Here is a 16019-nt window from a genome sequence, read left to right as displayed (position 1 = left end):
CTTCTTAGTATTTTGCCCACCCCACCCCAAATCATATAATAGTATCCTCCTTGTGTGTCATGAGATGCTTGTGTATTTTGAACTCCTAGGAATAGTGAATGGTGCTGCATTTGGAGATCTTGGCGCAGGTGTGGCAAAGATCAGTAGTGTTGGGGCTTGATAGTTAACAGGTCTCACAGGTTCTTTAAATCCCGGGTATCTTTGGAGCCCATTGCACCCCAAGCAGAAGCACTAAATTCTGCATGAATTCTAGCAGGGTGGTGCAGGATTTCAGTAGCATATCCCTCCTTTAAACTCTGTACGGCCTATACTGCAGAGAGTGCCTTTCCTTCAACCACTTTCAGTTCTTCATATCCTGTAATGCAGATATACAGGATTCTGGAGTGAGGCCTTCTATCATATCATATACACTTAGTAGCTACCCATTCCACTTTTGGACCTTCTATTTAATATGTATGTATTTGTTTGGTTTTTATCACATCCTTTCTTCAAGATCTTCAGTGCAGAGTATATGTGGCAGCATATAGTAAGGTGTGTCATGTCTTTGTTTTCCCCAAGCTTTTCAACATGTGCTTGTAAGTTACTCTGTTGTCATCATTTTTTAAAAAAAAAAGTTTGAGTGATAAATCAATTAAAATGCCCTTTTCTCCCCCAGAAGTAACTGTACATTATAAACATGGATTGCCTGCGATAACTCTGACATTACCCTCGAGAAAGGAACGCTGCCAGTTTACAGTCAAGCCGATGCTGATGACTGTGGGAGCCTTCTTGCAGGACATACAGAGAGAGGATAATGCCATTGAAAAGGTAGAAGTCTTCACAGCAGGTACTAACATCACTGTCACCTTGAAAGTAAAGGACATTCTGTTCCAGCTCCTTTACATGCAAAGCAGACTTTTGGAAATTTTTGTTAACTGTACTACTTTGGGGGTGTGGAGGTTTCCCCTTCAATGAGATGTCTAGCACAAGAGTGGGCAGAAAGTAAACTGGTAGATCCCTGTGGCTGATCTCCAGTAGTTCCATAAAGATTTCTGATACTCAGTTGCTTAACAATTTTTGTTGTTTGTTGTTTAGTCATTTAGTCATGTCCGACTCTTCATGACCCCGTGGACTATAGCACGCCAGGCACTCCTGTCTTCCACTGCCTCCCGCAGTTTGGTCGAATTCATGTTGGTAGCTTTGAGAACACTGTCCAACCATCTCGTCCTCTATTGTCCCCTTCTCCTTGTGCCCTCAATCTTTCCCAACATCAGGGTCTTTTCCAGGGAGTCTTCTCTTCTCATGAGGTGGCCAAAGTATTGGAGCCTCAGCTTCAGGATCTGTCCTTCCAGTGAGCACTCAGGGCTGATTTCCCTCAGAATGGATAGGTTTTGTCTTCTTGCAGTCCATGGGACTCTCAAGAGTCTCCTCCAGCACCATAATTCAAAAGCATCAATTCTTCGGTGATCAGCCTTCTTTATGGTCCAGCTCTCACTTCCATACATCACTACTGGGAAAGATGATGTCTCTGCTTTTTAAGATGCTGTATAGGTTTGTCATTGCTTTTCTCCCAAGAAGCAGACATCTTTTAATTTTGTGACTGCTGTCACCATCTGCAGTGATCATGGAACCCAAGAAAGTAAAATATCGCACTGCCTCCATTACTTCCCCTTCTATTTCCCAGGAGGTGATGGGACCAGTGGCCATGATCTTCGTTTTTTTGATGTTGAGCTTTAGACCATATTTTGCACTCTCCTCTTTCACCTTCATTAAAAAGTTCTTTAATTCCTCCTCACTTTCTGCCATCTGCATATCTGAGGTTGTTAATGTTTCTTCTGGCAATCTTAATTCCGGTTTGGGATTCATCCAGTCCAGCCTTTCACGTGATGAATTCTGCATATAAGTTAAATAAGCAGGGAGACAATGTACAATCTTGTCGTACTCCTTTCCCAATTTTGAACCAATCAATTGTTCCATATCCAGTTCTAACTGTAGCTTCTTGTCCCACATAGAGATTTCTCAGGAGACAGATGCTGTTGCTTAACAACAGCAACAGCAAAATGTCTTAGGCTTCTGGGATTAAGATAGCTAGGCAGGAGCAGACCTCTGTTTGAAAGGAAGAATATGAGTTCAGTTCACTTCTTGGACTGAAAACAAATTGTGAGGCTCAGAATTTGCTCAAAGGCCCCCTGATGTTTAATTCTGACTCTTAATGTCTTTTGCACCTGGCTCTGATTGGTACATCTTGAGGTTCGGGGGGGGGGGGGGGCTTGAACAAGGCTGAAGTCTGAACAATCTTGGGCTAGCAATAAGCAGGATTAGCATCAGGGATTGGCATTGTTGTGCTCCTGCCAACATCTCAACAGAGGATGTGATTTCATCTCCAGAAAACAAATCATAGTTTGTTTGGGCTGTGTTGAGACATTAAAAAACCCACACATTCGCTAAACAAACCATCACTTGGTGTTATGTGCAAACCAGGCAAGGTGTTGATGGTTGACTTTTATCTCTTTTAATGGTGTCACTAATTGAAGCCTCTTCATTTTTTGGATAGGTATTACTAACTTTTTTAATGAATGAATATAGCCAATCATACTATTAGTTCTATTACAATTACTCATTTTTAAAAAAAGTTGTCATAGATGTAACCAAATGGGAGAGAATTCTTGGCTTGCTGGCTGGAATCATAGAACTGAAAACCTTATTATGCTGATGGTCAGATCAATAGCATAGTTTAGTAATATCCTTGTCAGCAATCTATAAACTGAAGAGATTATCAGACTGCTGATGTTATCATTCCCAAAACATTTGCAGCATTTCTATTCTGCATCTTTGCATAAGCTGAGATAACTACCAACCAGACTTCACTTTATGCAACATTAAATAGAAAATTATCTTGCAGACGACAGTTACAGTTAAGAAGTGTACTAGAGAGACTCCTGTATTTGTTCTCCTCTATCTTTTAATCTCTAGGGCGATGTGAATTTACCATTGCAAAAGTGCAAAAGTGTCTGTGTTCAGTGCTTTCAGAGAAACATTTCCTTTTAAAGATACCACCCCGCCTGGATTTCTTTCCCCAAACCTAAATTATGTTTATATGAGAATACTGAATCTCACTTGCACTTAACATTTATTAAATCAGCATTTTTGTGTTGCTGCATTTTTTATTTATTTGTAGAATGCCTGGTAGCCGACCCATAAAAGTTAATAGCAAAACAAAGCAGCGAGAATAATATTTCATATAAATATTTAATGTTTTCCCCCCCTCCTTTGATAAATGATACTGGGCCAGATTGCATCCCCAAAAGAGCAGGTAGAGAAGAAAGCTGCTGTACTTGGTTCATCACTACTGTAATCAGAAGCCCAGCATGAGCCCAGATGACAGAATTCCAGTCAGGATATGCCACTTTGCATTTGCTAACAGCACATTACTTTGAGTCAGAGATAAGACAGAGAAGCAGGCCAAGTTCCAAGCTAGTAGTAATACGTTTTATCAGAGCCTCTTGTTGTGCTAGTTTTAAAGAAACATTAGTGCACTGACGTTGCACCTTTTGGATGAATGACCAGCTCAGTGCTAGAACACATGCTTTGAATGTAGAAGGTCCCCCAGTTCCATCTGGCATCTTTGGTAGGGTCCTTCACTATTCTCTTTTCAGCACCTGCTTTAAAACATCTTTATTTTAGGCCATCCAGACATGTAGAAGTTACAAGCCGAAAGGTTTTAATATATCTGCTTTTATCAATAATTTTAATGTTTTATTTTATATTCTTTAAACTGCTCGGAGGTTTCCTTACAATCAAGGGGTGTATCAATATTGTTAAAGAAAATATTGTTAAAGAAAATAAATCTCCATTTAAAGCAGTCTGATAGTGAGAAGGATCTATGATGGAAAGCCACTTGCTATAACCTGCAAATGACAGGATGACAGCAAATTATGGTAAACAGCTCTGACCATATGGTGCACAGGAAGAGGGAAGCAGGGAGAGTGCAGGCAATCACTACACTGTTCCTTGGTTTGATAAAACCATAGGAAGCTGACTTATTCTACTGAGTCAAACCATTGATCTATCTATATTAGTATTGTCTATACTTACTGGAAGTGGCTTTCCAGAGTTTCAGGCAAGAGCCTCTTAGCTGTACCTGACGATGCCAGAGATGGAACCTGGGACCAATGGGAGCCGAAATACGTGCTCTGCCATTGAGGTATAGCTCTTCCCTAACCCTGGCCACATTGGTCAAGAGCCCCAAAGCAAAATGCTGCTCCCAAAAGTGTTACATTGGGAAGAAGATAGGCTTTTCTTAGAGTATTAATGCATATGTGGATGGATACAGTGGTTCTAGTCTAGATGCGAGCACATAGGTGGTGATTCTTGGCTTACTAACTTTCAGAATCTTTGGACCGAAGTGTAGATCACACTAATGGTGTGCATGGATGCATGGTAGCTTCTCTTGTTTTTTCCAGGTAAATGGCAGGATTGGAAAAGTAGATTTTGGGAAGCAGGGTGTTGTAAACAAAATCTGCCCTTTTCCCCTTATGGGGTATCCAAGAGCCCATATAGAGTCCTAAGGGTTAACCCTTTCTCTCCATGCTATGATTTCAGTGACGATTGCAACCATCTCCCTCCTAGATTAGTCCTGGGAGGAAAGCTTCCATTACCTTGATGTCATGTCAGGTTTTGAGTTTCACTAGACGTGACAAGAAACGGGAAGCGACAAAACATGGGCCTATCATAGAAACAACCTAACTCAGTAATTGTTGGTGCAGTAAACCTTGCCTGTATTGAACTTCATTATCTGTGATCAACACAGTACTGGTGCTTCATTACTTAATGAAGCATTTTATTGCTAGTATTGAGGTATCTGCTTTCTCTCTACAGATGGCAGCATGATTTCTTCTTCAACGTTGATGGAGATTCTTTTGATGAATGATTTTAAACTTGTCATCAATGGTGCAGAATACAGTGTTCATCCTCCACTGAAAGGTACACAATTCCATGACCAACATGAAATCTTCTGGAGACATATTTAATATATTTAAAATCCATTCCTTCAAAAATAGAAACTTAACTCGTACCGCTTCATGCTTGCTGAGAACTTAGCCCCATTGAGTTCAATAGGACTTACTCCTAGGTAATGTTGTGATATATAGGAAGATTGCAACCTTAAATCACAAGTGGTCAAAACTGACACTTTATTCTGTGCTTTAAATGACCAGGATGATAGAGCTGTTCCTTCCTTTTGCAAACCCCCAACCTTAATTTAAATTCTGTCTCTTGAAATAAATGGTGCCTGTTGAAATGCATGCAGGTGTTCTTGTTCTTGCATAGCCCTGCTTCATTTGCATTATTCTGAGCTTGAATAATAGGTGAAGTGGGAGAAAAAGAAATGGCAGGAAACGCTTGGCAGCTCAAGGCAGCCTACAGGAGAAAATACAGTGTACCTGCAATTTATGCTCACTTTACAAGGTGTAAACCTTTGTAAAGGGACCCCTGACCATTAGGTCCAGTCGTGACCGACTCTGGGGTTGCGGCGCTCATCTCACTTTATTGGCCGAGGGAGCTGGCGTACAGCTTCCAGGTCATGTGGCCAGCATGACTAAGCCGCTTCTGGCGAACCAGAGCAGCGCACGGAAACACCATTTACCTTCCCGCTGGAGTGGTACCTATTTATCTACTTGCACTTTGACGTGCTTTCGAACTGCTAGGTTGGCAGGAATTTACAAGGTGGGGTTAAGAGTTGCTTACCAGTCTCTGGGAGCATCCCAGGGGCCTAACATCTCCTTCCCAGAGACCAGTAAACAGCCCTTTGCTCATAGCGCATGGGGTTCCTGACTTTGGTGATTTTGCCTTTGCACAGAGATTCCCAGAATCAAACCCTCATGTAAGTGGCGGGTCCGTTGTACCTGCCCATTGGCCATATCCCTGAAAAGGTATGGAATTTCAGGCTTCCCAAAAGCTGCGCTGGTACAGTGGTGCCTCGCAAGACGAAAATAATTCGTTCCATGAGTCTTTTTGTCTTGCGATGTTTTTCGTCTTGTGAAGCACGGTCCGTCGCAGCTGCGCCTCTCCAAGCGGCTTTAAGAAAAAAGCGAAGATGTTTTCATCTTGCGAAGCAAGCCCATAGGGAAATTCGTCTAGCAAAGCAACGCAAAACCGAAAAACCCTTTCGTCTAGCGAGTTTTTCGTCTAGCGAGGCATTCGTCTTGCGGGGCACCACTGTATAGTGGTTCCACTTTCATTCTTCTTTCAGATCAAATGAGCACAGAACATAAACTGGAGATGGATGACATCAAGTCTATGGTCCACAAGTTGTTTACAGCACTTCATTTAGAAGACCACCAGACAAGGAGAGAGAGGGAATTAATGCAAAAAATGGAACTTCTGAAAGAAGAACTGCTGCCTCTGGAGCAGGTCTGGAAAAATAGTTCTTCATACATTTCATATTGTGGAAATCTATTTTGAGCTTAGCAGGTGAAGTCTATGAAATGTGTGGCAGATTTTCCCACTTCTGCACCCATTTTTGACTGCTTCCAGAGACACTGGAACAGGCCCGGTACCTGTTTTTTGTTACCCCAGTTCAACACAATTTAACTTATCAAAATGGGAATACAAGGCATCTTTCTGTTTTTGTAACGTCCTTCAGAGACAGGTCAGATCTGCATACTGAATTGGTATATTTCTACTCCCCATTCCCTATATTGAACCACTAGGTTTATGTCTCCTGTTATAAAAATAAAACTTTGAATTGGCTCGACTTAATTAATCCACCTTTATAGATAAGTAAAGCAAGTTGTATTCACAACGAACGCTACTTTTAACATTGAAACTCTCTTAGTATGCTCAGATGTGAGCCAAACACATTTTTGTATAACTTAGGTATTGATGTCTATGTAACTTCTTTCCAGATACACTTTTTAAAAGCAGCAGTAGTTTGTATTTGATGTAGTTATTTTAGATGTTTTGCTTTGATGATAGTAAACTATAATATTTGAAAATTTAAATTATTGCTGAAGTTGCAGTGTATGTATTTTAGACATATGACTTAATTTCTTTCATGGATAGTTTGTGAAATGGAGACTCTTTTTCTTTGATAATTGAGAAAGGATAGCAAAAAATATCTCCTTTAAAGCAAAAATTGAGTGTAAATATCTCTTCTTTAAAGCTTCTCTTGGTCTTTCATTTGGGGGGCCCATATCACCTTTTGTTTGCTGCCCAATTCTAGCCTTGCAGATTAAAGTAATTATGATTTAATTAGGGTTTCTCAGCTCTGCATCAGTAATATTATTTTATAAGGTTTTTATGCTATTGATCTTATTTATCTTCTTCTCTGTATTGCTGGCTTAAGTTCTATTAAGTAAATGAAATGTCTCTGCTATACGCCTGAAAACTTCTCCTTGAACACTAGATTTTTCTGTGTGCTAATTCTAAGTCTCCCCCTGAATATCATAGTTGTTAATGAAAAACTGTGGGTAGAGGGCTGTATACAAATTTAAATAACAACAACTTAATTGTCAGACTCAACTTCTGCTGCATAGAAATCAGGCTTAGATACATCCTTTGAACAAAGCAAAATGGTCACACCTGCTTTATCAATAAGAAAGTAGAACAGGCTTGCAGGATCAGACCAAGGTCTACAAAATCCAACATTCTTCTCCAAAAGTGGTTAAATTAGAAGAGTGGTCAAGACCATCTAAAAGACTAAGGAAGAAGGACAGTGCTTACTGTTAAATGGCTCCCTTGCAAACAGTGAATTGTTGTTGGCACCCGTCTGTTTTGGGGGACAATGGAGGAGTGTGTGCTGTTTTATTAGCCGTGACCCCCGCTAATTGATTTACGAACCACGATTAGCGATTTATTAGCTGCCCGGCACGCTTCCACTCCAGCTCCTCACCGTCACGGCCAGCAGAGCTTCGCACAGCGGTGTAAAACTGTCACCTGCTTGATTCAGTTTCGAGACAAACACACAGAGTCCCGTTTGTCTCTATACAGCTTTTATTTCCAACATTTCTCAGGTATTTCCAGGGCTAGTTGCAGCCATCACTGCCCTGCGTCTGTTCCCCACAGCTCACATAGTGGGACTGACAAACTCCTCCCAAAAACTCCTCCCAGCTTCTACAGCTGACGTCAGAATGGTGAGGCATCATGGGAACAACTTAACCAGTTAAGTTCCAGCTCCAACACCCCCCCTTGCATCACATTCTGACAAGACCCTTTTGAGTTCAACACCTTCCCCTTTGCCTTGTGCTCCTTCCCGGCATCTTTCCCAGGCACCTGTTGAACCCCTTCAACACTCCCAGAATCACACTGTGCGACACTCTTCCACGCACCTGTGACCTGATACCCTACTGACCCATCAGGGCCAGCAGTTGTGTCTTCTCCGTCAGACGTTTCCCCCTCTGACTTGACAACCCGTCCGTGAGCTTTCTCCATCACCGGAGATGAAGCCTCACACCTGGACATTCCCTTCACAACCCTTGGAGATGCCCAAACCTTCCCTGACCCCTGACCCTGGACCTGGTCCCCATCACTGGGATCTGAACCCTGATTTTGGACCTTGTCCCCGTCACCGGGATCAGTCTCTGCCTCCCTCTCCTCTCCTTGAGGAGACTTTGCACCCGTCACCTGGTGACGTACTCCCTTTTCCTTGAAAAACTTCTCCAGAGCAGACCCAGTAAACTGTGACCCTTGGTCGCTCTTGAACCCTTGCACCCTGGTGGAGAAACTTAGTTCCACCTCCGCAACCCAATCCTGGATCAGTTGCGTCACCTCCCCCTCTGATTTGAGAGAGAAACTCCAGCCAACCTGGCTGTGGTCACCTGTCAGCGACAGCACATACCTGGCCTCACCCAGACTCTCAGACCTCTTGGGTCCTGACAGATCTGTGAGAACCAGCTCAAAGGGCTCTTTGGTTACCCTCCCAAACCCGGGAAAACCAAGCACCTTTGCACCTGTGCATGCCCTGCACCCTTGGGACCTCCCACATTGTGTGATTTTACACCCTTTTGTGCACCTGTGCAACTTTTGCACATGACTGGGAACCTTAGCACACTGCACCTGTGCTTTACCAGCATTCCCACCACCCTCCAGAGGTGTCTCCAGAACAAAGACGTTGTTCTCCCTCTGCATGTTGACCCGTTGTCTCCCCCCTCTGAAAATGGAACAGGTGTCATTTTCAAAACGAGCATTGTATCCCTGCTTCTTTAGAGCTGATACATATAAAAGACAACACTTCAGTCCCGGCACAACGTATAACTTTTGCTCCTCCTGTGAAGTAGAGAAAAACACGTTAGCCATCACACCACAGACTGATTTTTGTGTTCCGTCTGTGAACCTAACAGTCATCCCTGTCAAAACAGCCCTGCATTTCCGCAGCTTCCCAGCAGATGTCTCTGGAATCAAGTTGCAATTAGCAGCAGCAGCAAAGCCAATAACAACACTCTGCTCTGGTCTTGTCCCACGAGTCTCTTGCTGGCACCTGGCACGTTCACCAGTCTCAGTCTCACGCCTGGTTGTTCTTCCAGACCAGTTGCCATGGAAACCCGACTGGTTCCCATGAGAATTCAACAGTTTGACCTTGGCAACATCCTGTCTTGTCTCTCTGCTCCGGTGGGGGCAATCTCGACGCAAACGTCCCGCTGCAGTACACAAGTAGCAACGACGAACTCCAGTGGAAAAACACTGCCTGGGGCTTCTCCCAGCTGGCTTGGCCTTCCTCATTCTGGAACGGCGCCTCCCACCAGCCTCGCCCCCCCTGAACTGCCGCTTCATCCCAGCAGGTTCAGTGGAAAAGTTTTCAAACTTGCCTTTGGAACTTTCCGCCCCCCCTTCTTGCTCACTAGCACTCCTTGAGGCTACAGCTTCAGGAACAGGGGCTCCAGCCATCTTTAGGCTTTTGAATTCCTTCTCCAGGGCTCTGGCCTCCTGCTGAAGCTCCACAGCAAACACAGCAGGACATTTCCAAGTGCCAATAGTCCCTTTGCCCCCCTCTGGGGTCCCACAGCCTTTCCCAGCTGTGCACTGGCTTCCACGGAGGTGGTCAGCGCCATCTTGTCTTTTTGTTCTGTAGCAGCCATCTCCCGGCCCTTGCTTTCCGCCTCCAGCCTCACAAACACCCTGGAGCGCTGAACGGCCTCTGGCTTCCTGGCACCCAGAACAGTAGACTTTAGATCAGCAGCCAGGTTGCCCAACTTCTTAAAGTGAGCCTCCCACAGTCCTCCAAGACCTGGCAGCCTGCCATCCTCTTCCGTTCTCCCAAGGGGGCCCCAAGCTGTACTTACAAACGCACCAGCTCCTCCGGCTCCTCAGCTCCGTGGAGAAACGACACCCTTGCTGCTCTCAGCTCTTGGCAGTTCTCAGCAACACAGGCACTTCTCTGCGTCTTGCAGCCTGCTTGTTTGCTTCGCAGCTCTCCTTGCCTTTCAACACCAGGCAAAAAGTCCTTCCGCCTCCTGCCGGCCCCCTGCTCGACGCCGCAGATCAAAGCTCCCGACAGTTTTACAAGCGGTGATGACCCATAACCTGTGCTGTTTTATTAGCCGTGACCCCCGCTAATTGATTTACGAACCACGATTAGCGATTTATTAGCTGCCCGGCACGCTTCCACTCCAGCTCCTCACCGTCACGGCCAGCAGAGCTTCGCACAGCGGTGTAAAACTGTCACCTGCTTGATTCAGTTTCGAGACAAACACACAGAGTCCCGTTTGTCTCTATACAGCTTTTATTTCCAACATTTCTCAGGTATTTCCAGGGCTAGTTGCAGCCATCACTGCCCTGCGTCTGTTCCCCACAGCTCACATAGTGGGACTGACAAACTCCTCCCAAAAACTCCTCCCAGCTTCTACAGCTGACGTCAGAATGGTGAGGCATCATGGGAACAACTTAACCAGTTAAGTTCCAGCTCCAACAGAGTGCACCTTTATGAGTGAAGTCAAACTATTGGAAGGTTGCAGCACCTGTTATGGCTGTAGAGAGTGATGTAGGAGAAACATGTTTTGTCTCCATGGGAAGGGCTGGCTGAAGTCATCATTTGAGATTTCTCTACACTCCACATAGGGAAATTTATTTATTAATGCACTTTTGAATACAAGGTAATCTGTGGGAGTGGGTGGTGCATGCTTGAACAATGTTGTCTCTTCGGTCTTAACATCGGTTCTCTCTTCCTAGCTTAAAGCTGGAATTACTACAGATGTCGATGCTAAGACTTCTCGGCTTCTATGGATTGGCTTAGCCTTAATGTCAACTCAAGGTGGAGCCTTGGCATGGCTTACTTGGTGGGTCTATTCATGGGATATCATGGAGCCTGTTACTTACTTTATCACCTATGGAACTGCCATGGCGTTCTATGCTTACTTTGTGCTTACTAAACAGGTGAGTCTCAGTAAATTTGGAGCTGTAATGTTAGCGGAATCTACATGGTTATCATAGTGAGAGTCTGCAAGTACATATCTGTGAATCTTCTAAAGTATCCTAACAAGGAGGCCTAGGATTTCGTTAGGTTGTAAAATGTCCATAGACCAAGGTTGGCTAACCTGCAGCCCTCCGCTTCATTGGATTCCATGTCCCATCAACTCCAGCTGGCATGGCAAATGGACAAGGGATTGTGGGAGTTAGGGTCCTTCAGCTTCTGGAGGGCCACAGATTCTCAGGTGGGCACAAGTGCACCACCAGGTAGGTGTTGTTATGCACCACTAACTTGAAGAAGGTGAAAAACTTCACCCATTTGACTAGATGCTGGCTCCTCCCTTTCCTTTGGGGGGCAGTTTGTTTCCTGCCTTCACTTGAACTAGACCTATTTTGGAATAGACTGTCCTATTGTTCTGCTCTCCAAGGGGTTCATACAATTTTGTGGGTGCTGGTCATTGGATCTATAAAGCTTCTATGCCTGGGGCTACATGCCTGAAGGGTCACCTTCTGTCCTTCAACATATCCACAATCAACCAAGAGTACTTGCCTAAATGTGAAATGCATGCATCTCATCCATACCATGTTGAGTGCTTTTTTTTCCCAGTGGCTGATTCACTCTGTCACCTTGGGAGAGTCATTAATGTCTTGGGACTTTGAATCAATCATTTATAAAGGCTAAAATTAGTTATATGAAAGAGTCACAGTGAGGTGGCTTGACCTTTCAGTCTTCATGTGAAAGTGGCCTTGTAAGAATAATCCCATGTGATAAAGAGCACGTTGCCACATGCTGAAAATTACTCAGATTTGTAACGTGCATTTCATTGTGATTTTTTCTACCTCAAAAGCTATCGTGAAAATGAGCCCTTAACATTTTTTAGATCTTTCTGTTTACTGATTTGATGGAACTAGGAGTCTAGTAGATACTCTGTCTCTCATATGCTACATTGTATGTTTGGTTCTTTTTTACTTTTTTAAAGGAGGAAATGGGCTTGAAATCTAAATTATTATATATTTTTTTTGGAAAAACCACTTTATCCACATTTATCCACAGCTGCAGTAAAATGGACAGCTCTGCAATTGTGATCTCCTGTTTGAAAATTTCAGAGTACTCCCTTATATTTTGTTTTCTTACACAGGATTATATTTACCCAGATGCTCGGGACAGGCAATTTCTCCACTACTTTCACAAGAAATCCAAAAGCCAGAACTTCGATGTGGATCAGTATAACAAATTAAAAGATGATCTTGCAGAGGTTAGTTGCATAACTTGCTTTGAGTCGATATACTTAAATTTTGTCCTGTAACATAAAAGTGGCTCCAAAAAAGGTTTTGAAATCCCAACATTGGCCCCCACTTCTGCAGCTGGCACATTTCAGGGAGTAACGCTGTAGTCAGTCTCTAAACAACATGCATAGAAAGCATACTCTTGTAGCCGTATACAGGCTTCCTTTTTGAAAAGTGGGTTTAAAATGCATATTGACAGCCACTTGACAGGTGAGGAAGAAAAGTAATAATCTTACTTTGGAGGAAATGGGTACAGCTTCCCTTTCCATCTGCTGCAGCAGCTGTGATTAGTGTCAAGGAGATGTGAAATGGAAAACTCTCCAGCTCCAAAGTAAACAAACCCTTATCTCCCTTGCTGTCTCCAAAAGCTAATGGAATGCTTCCCAGCTACTTCAGTAGGCTTTAAAACAAAAATGAAGAGTGTTGACCCTGCCAGGCCAGCTCTGCTCAAACCTTCCAAGTCCATAGAGAATTGTTTGGATTATAGACCTCAGTGCTACTCCTCGGTGACAATTTACAATGCACCAGCTGCAAAAGAGAAAGCCAAATCATAGGCCTGCCCACCTTCTATATCCCCTCTCAGAACTGGTGAGACATTGCCATAGTCACCAGGTGCAGAAGATGACCCTGGCAGAGTGCTGTGATTTGCAGCTGCTGCCAGCGGCTGCTGCTTTCACTGGATTTGCCAGCCAGGAAGAGGATTCTGCCATCCTAGATGGCACATTAACTTGCTTATGTGATTGCCAGGAGCTCACTGTCAATATAGCACAACACAGTTACAAAGCCAATAGCTTCCCTTGCTATTCTCAGTGCTTCTTTGTCCAGTGGCCCTATTGGCATCTTTCCCTCCCTGTCACTGCCTCTGCTTACCCTTTCAGATTTCAGGCATCCTTGGACATGTGTTGCAACCCATGGGAGTCCCAGGCTCCAGATCTTGGGGGGGGGGGGTTTGACCTGTAGCAATGTGTAAGCCGAGGTACAGGTTTTGTGTTGGAAGACATCCCCATTAAACACTTGACCACTGTTTGATGATTAAATAAATTCTAACACTGGTTGCTCAGTGGAAGAATGCTCATGCTGTTATATATACTTACACTAAGTAGATTTGTTTATTGCATTTATATCCTGCATTTTGTCCAAGGGTGCTGAACAAGGGAGTGCCCATAAAAGTCCCTATTGAAATGTCATGCTGTACGATGGCCAAACAAGCTTCCTGATTTTAGTTAATTGAACCATACTTAATTCTAATCAGAGGTGGGAGGCAACGCACGAACCTGCAGGGTGCTCTTGGTTGTTAAACCATGTAACTAGGCAGTGTGATGTTTGAGGTGTATATTCCATTTGTTCCACACAACAATCTGTGAGATGAGTGATCGGCTCATGGTGGACATCTGGATTTGAAATGTGGAAATTCGACTTCTTTGCCACCATTGTGTCTGCTCAGTGTCACAGAGCTAAGCTTGCACAGGTGGTGAAAGGCCTCTTACAATCTGGCCAAAGCAGGGGAAGTGATAGAACCATTGATGCCTGCTGTGAGCATCATGCGAGACCTTTTGCAGCTAAACTCTCCTTGCATAAGTTCTGATTTGGATTCCAGTTTTTGAAATGAGATCAGAGAAATGGACAGACTCCTTGAAGAAATGAAACCAACTGCATATATGCAGCTAGACCCTTGCCCTTCTTGTGCCCTTAATGTGACAAGTTTAGGCATATCCAGTTGGGTCCCAGAGGTAATCAGTGCCTTCCTTCAAAACTCTGGGAAGCATTCCCTCTCTTTGGTAAAGGTAAAGGGACCCCTGAACATTAGGTCCAGTCATGGCCGACTCTGGGGTTGCGGCGCTCATCTCGCTTTACTGGCAGAGGGAGCCGGCGTACAGCTTCCGGGTCATGTGGCCAGCATGACTAAGCCGCTTCTGGCGAACCAGAGCAGCACACGGAAACGCCGTTTACATTCCCACCAGAGCGGTACCTATTCATCTACTTGCACTTTGATGTGCTTTCGAACTGCTAGGTTGGCAGGAGCAGGGACCGAGCAACGGGAGCTCACCCCGTCGCGGGGATTCGAACCGCCAAGCTTCTGATTGGCAAGTCCTAGTTTAACCCACAGCGCCACCTGTGTTCCTCTCTTAAAAAGGCTTAAAAATTACCCTTGTCCCTGATGAAGCTAATAACTGTCACCATGCATCCAGTCTATTGTATCTTAATGCGGTAAATTCATGATTGCTCCTTAGCAGCAGGTTTTCTAAATGACAGTGATTACTTGGATCAGTTCCCATCTGGTTTTAGAGCAAAGGAGCAAATACCCTGATGCTAAGTGATTTGGCAGTTTTTGCCTTCCACTGCTTTAAAAGTTGGACATGGTTTTGAAGCTTGTCTCCTTATCATCCTTAAAAGCAGGGTTGGGGAACCCTTTTCATTCCCTTCTGGCCAACCTTCAGATGGGGCGTGGACAGGCACATGCCAGTGGTGGTTGATGGTCAGAGCCAGAGGCCAGAGTGGGAAGAACTTCTTACCTTTGTGCTACAGGCTAGTTTCTACATATGCTCTCACATTCCCTCTTTCTTCCAGGCAAGCAGGAGGCACAATCAGACTTCAAGGATACATTCTAGCCAAGCAAAAACAGTGTGGCCTGGGATAAGAGTCCTGAGGGCCATATAAACAAGCCTAGAGGGCCACGTTTGGCCTTCAGCTTTAGGTCCCCCACTCCTGCTTAAGATACTAGCCCTCTGCTTGCTCACCAGGCTCTGCAACCTAAGCTAGCCTGTTACTTCTTAATGCTATGATGTTTAAAATTGTCCCAGCGACACCTGCCACTCATTCATTCATATACAAGTGTATTGTGTGCACACACTTGATATTCCTCTTATTACAGCTTACTGCCCTTTGTCCATAGTTTCAAATGGTTATAGACACAATGTATTTCCTTCCTTGGAATTAAGTGGCAGTTAACGGGGGGGGGGGGGAACAGTTTGGATGTTAAAAGTTTGCCATAGCTTACTAATGCATATGCATGCTGTGAGATTTAAAAATTCAGGAACCCCACATGTAAATAACCACAGGGTTTCCTGCAACGAGAGATTTCCTCCATGCATGTGGTATATAAAAAGTTCCTCTAGAAGCCGACAAGTGGAGTACCTTTTCTGCTGATGCAGTTAATCTATCCAGTTCCTTAGGCCTAGATGGGGAATCTGTGTCCCTCCAGTTGTTGTCAGACTCCCCAACTCAGAGATTGTGTTTTAGTCCAGAAATTACTAGAGCCTACAGGTTGTCCCCCTCTGCCTTAGGTTTAAGGTTATATAAATGTATACAACCTAAGGGCAGAACTCAATGTTACAGCAAGCACTCAATGCTGG

General features: G+C 44.2%; 1 protein-coding gene across 3 annotated transcripts in view; it reads left to right on the top strand.

The window, feature by feature from the left end:
* The window catches only part of MCUB (mitochondrial calcium uniporter dominant negative subunit beta), a 66912-nt gene that overhangs the window by 49885 nt on the left and 1008 nt on the right, over positions 1–16019 (top strand). For 2 of the 3 annotated variants that reach the window (XM_081208160.1, XM_081208162.1), the window contains 5 exons: positions 656–826; positions 4858–4962; positions 6230–6390; positions 11143–11346; positions 12519–12635. In XM_081208160.1, coding sequence (XP_081064286.1) covers positions 656–826; positions 4858–4962; positions 6230–6390; positions 11143–11346; positions 12519–12635 — 758 coding nt within the window. The remainder of the gene's footprint in view (positions 1–655; positions 827–4857; positions 4963–6229; positions 6391–11142; positions 11347–12518; positions 12636–16019) is intronic. The other variant, XM_081208161.1, reaches the window with a different exon arrangement.

The sequence above is a fragment of the Podarcis bocagei genome (assembly GCF_964188305.1).
Source record: "Podarcis bocagei genome assembly, chromosome: 9".
In the NCBI taxonomy this organism is placed as follows: domain Eukaryota; kingdom Metazoa; phylum Chordata; class Lepidosauria; order Squamata; family Lacertidae; genus Podarcis; species Podarcis bocagei.
Note: the sequence above shows the minus strand (reverse complement) of the source record. Positions and strands in the feature narration are given on the sequence as shown.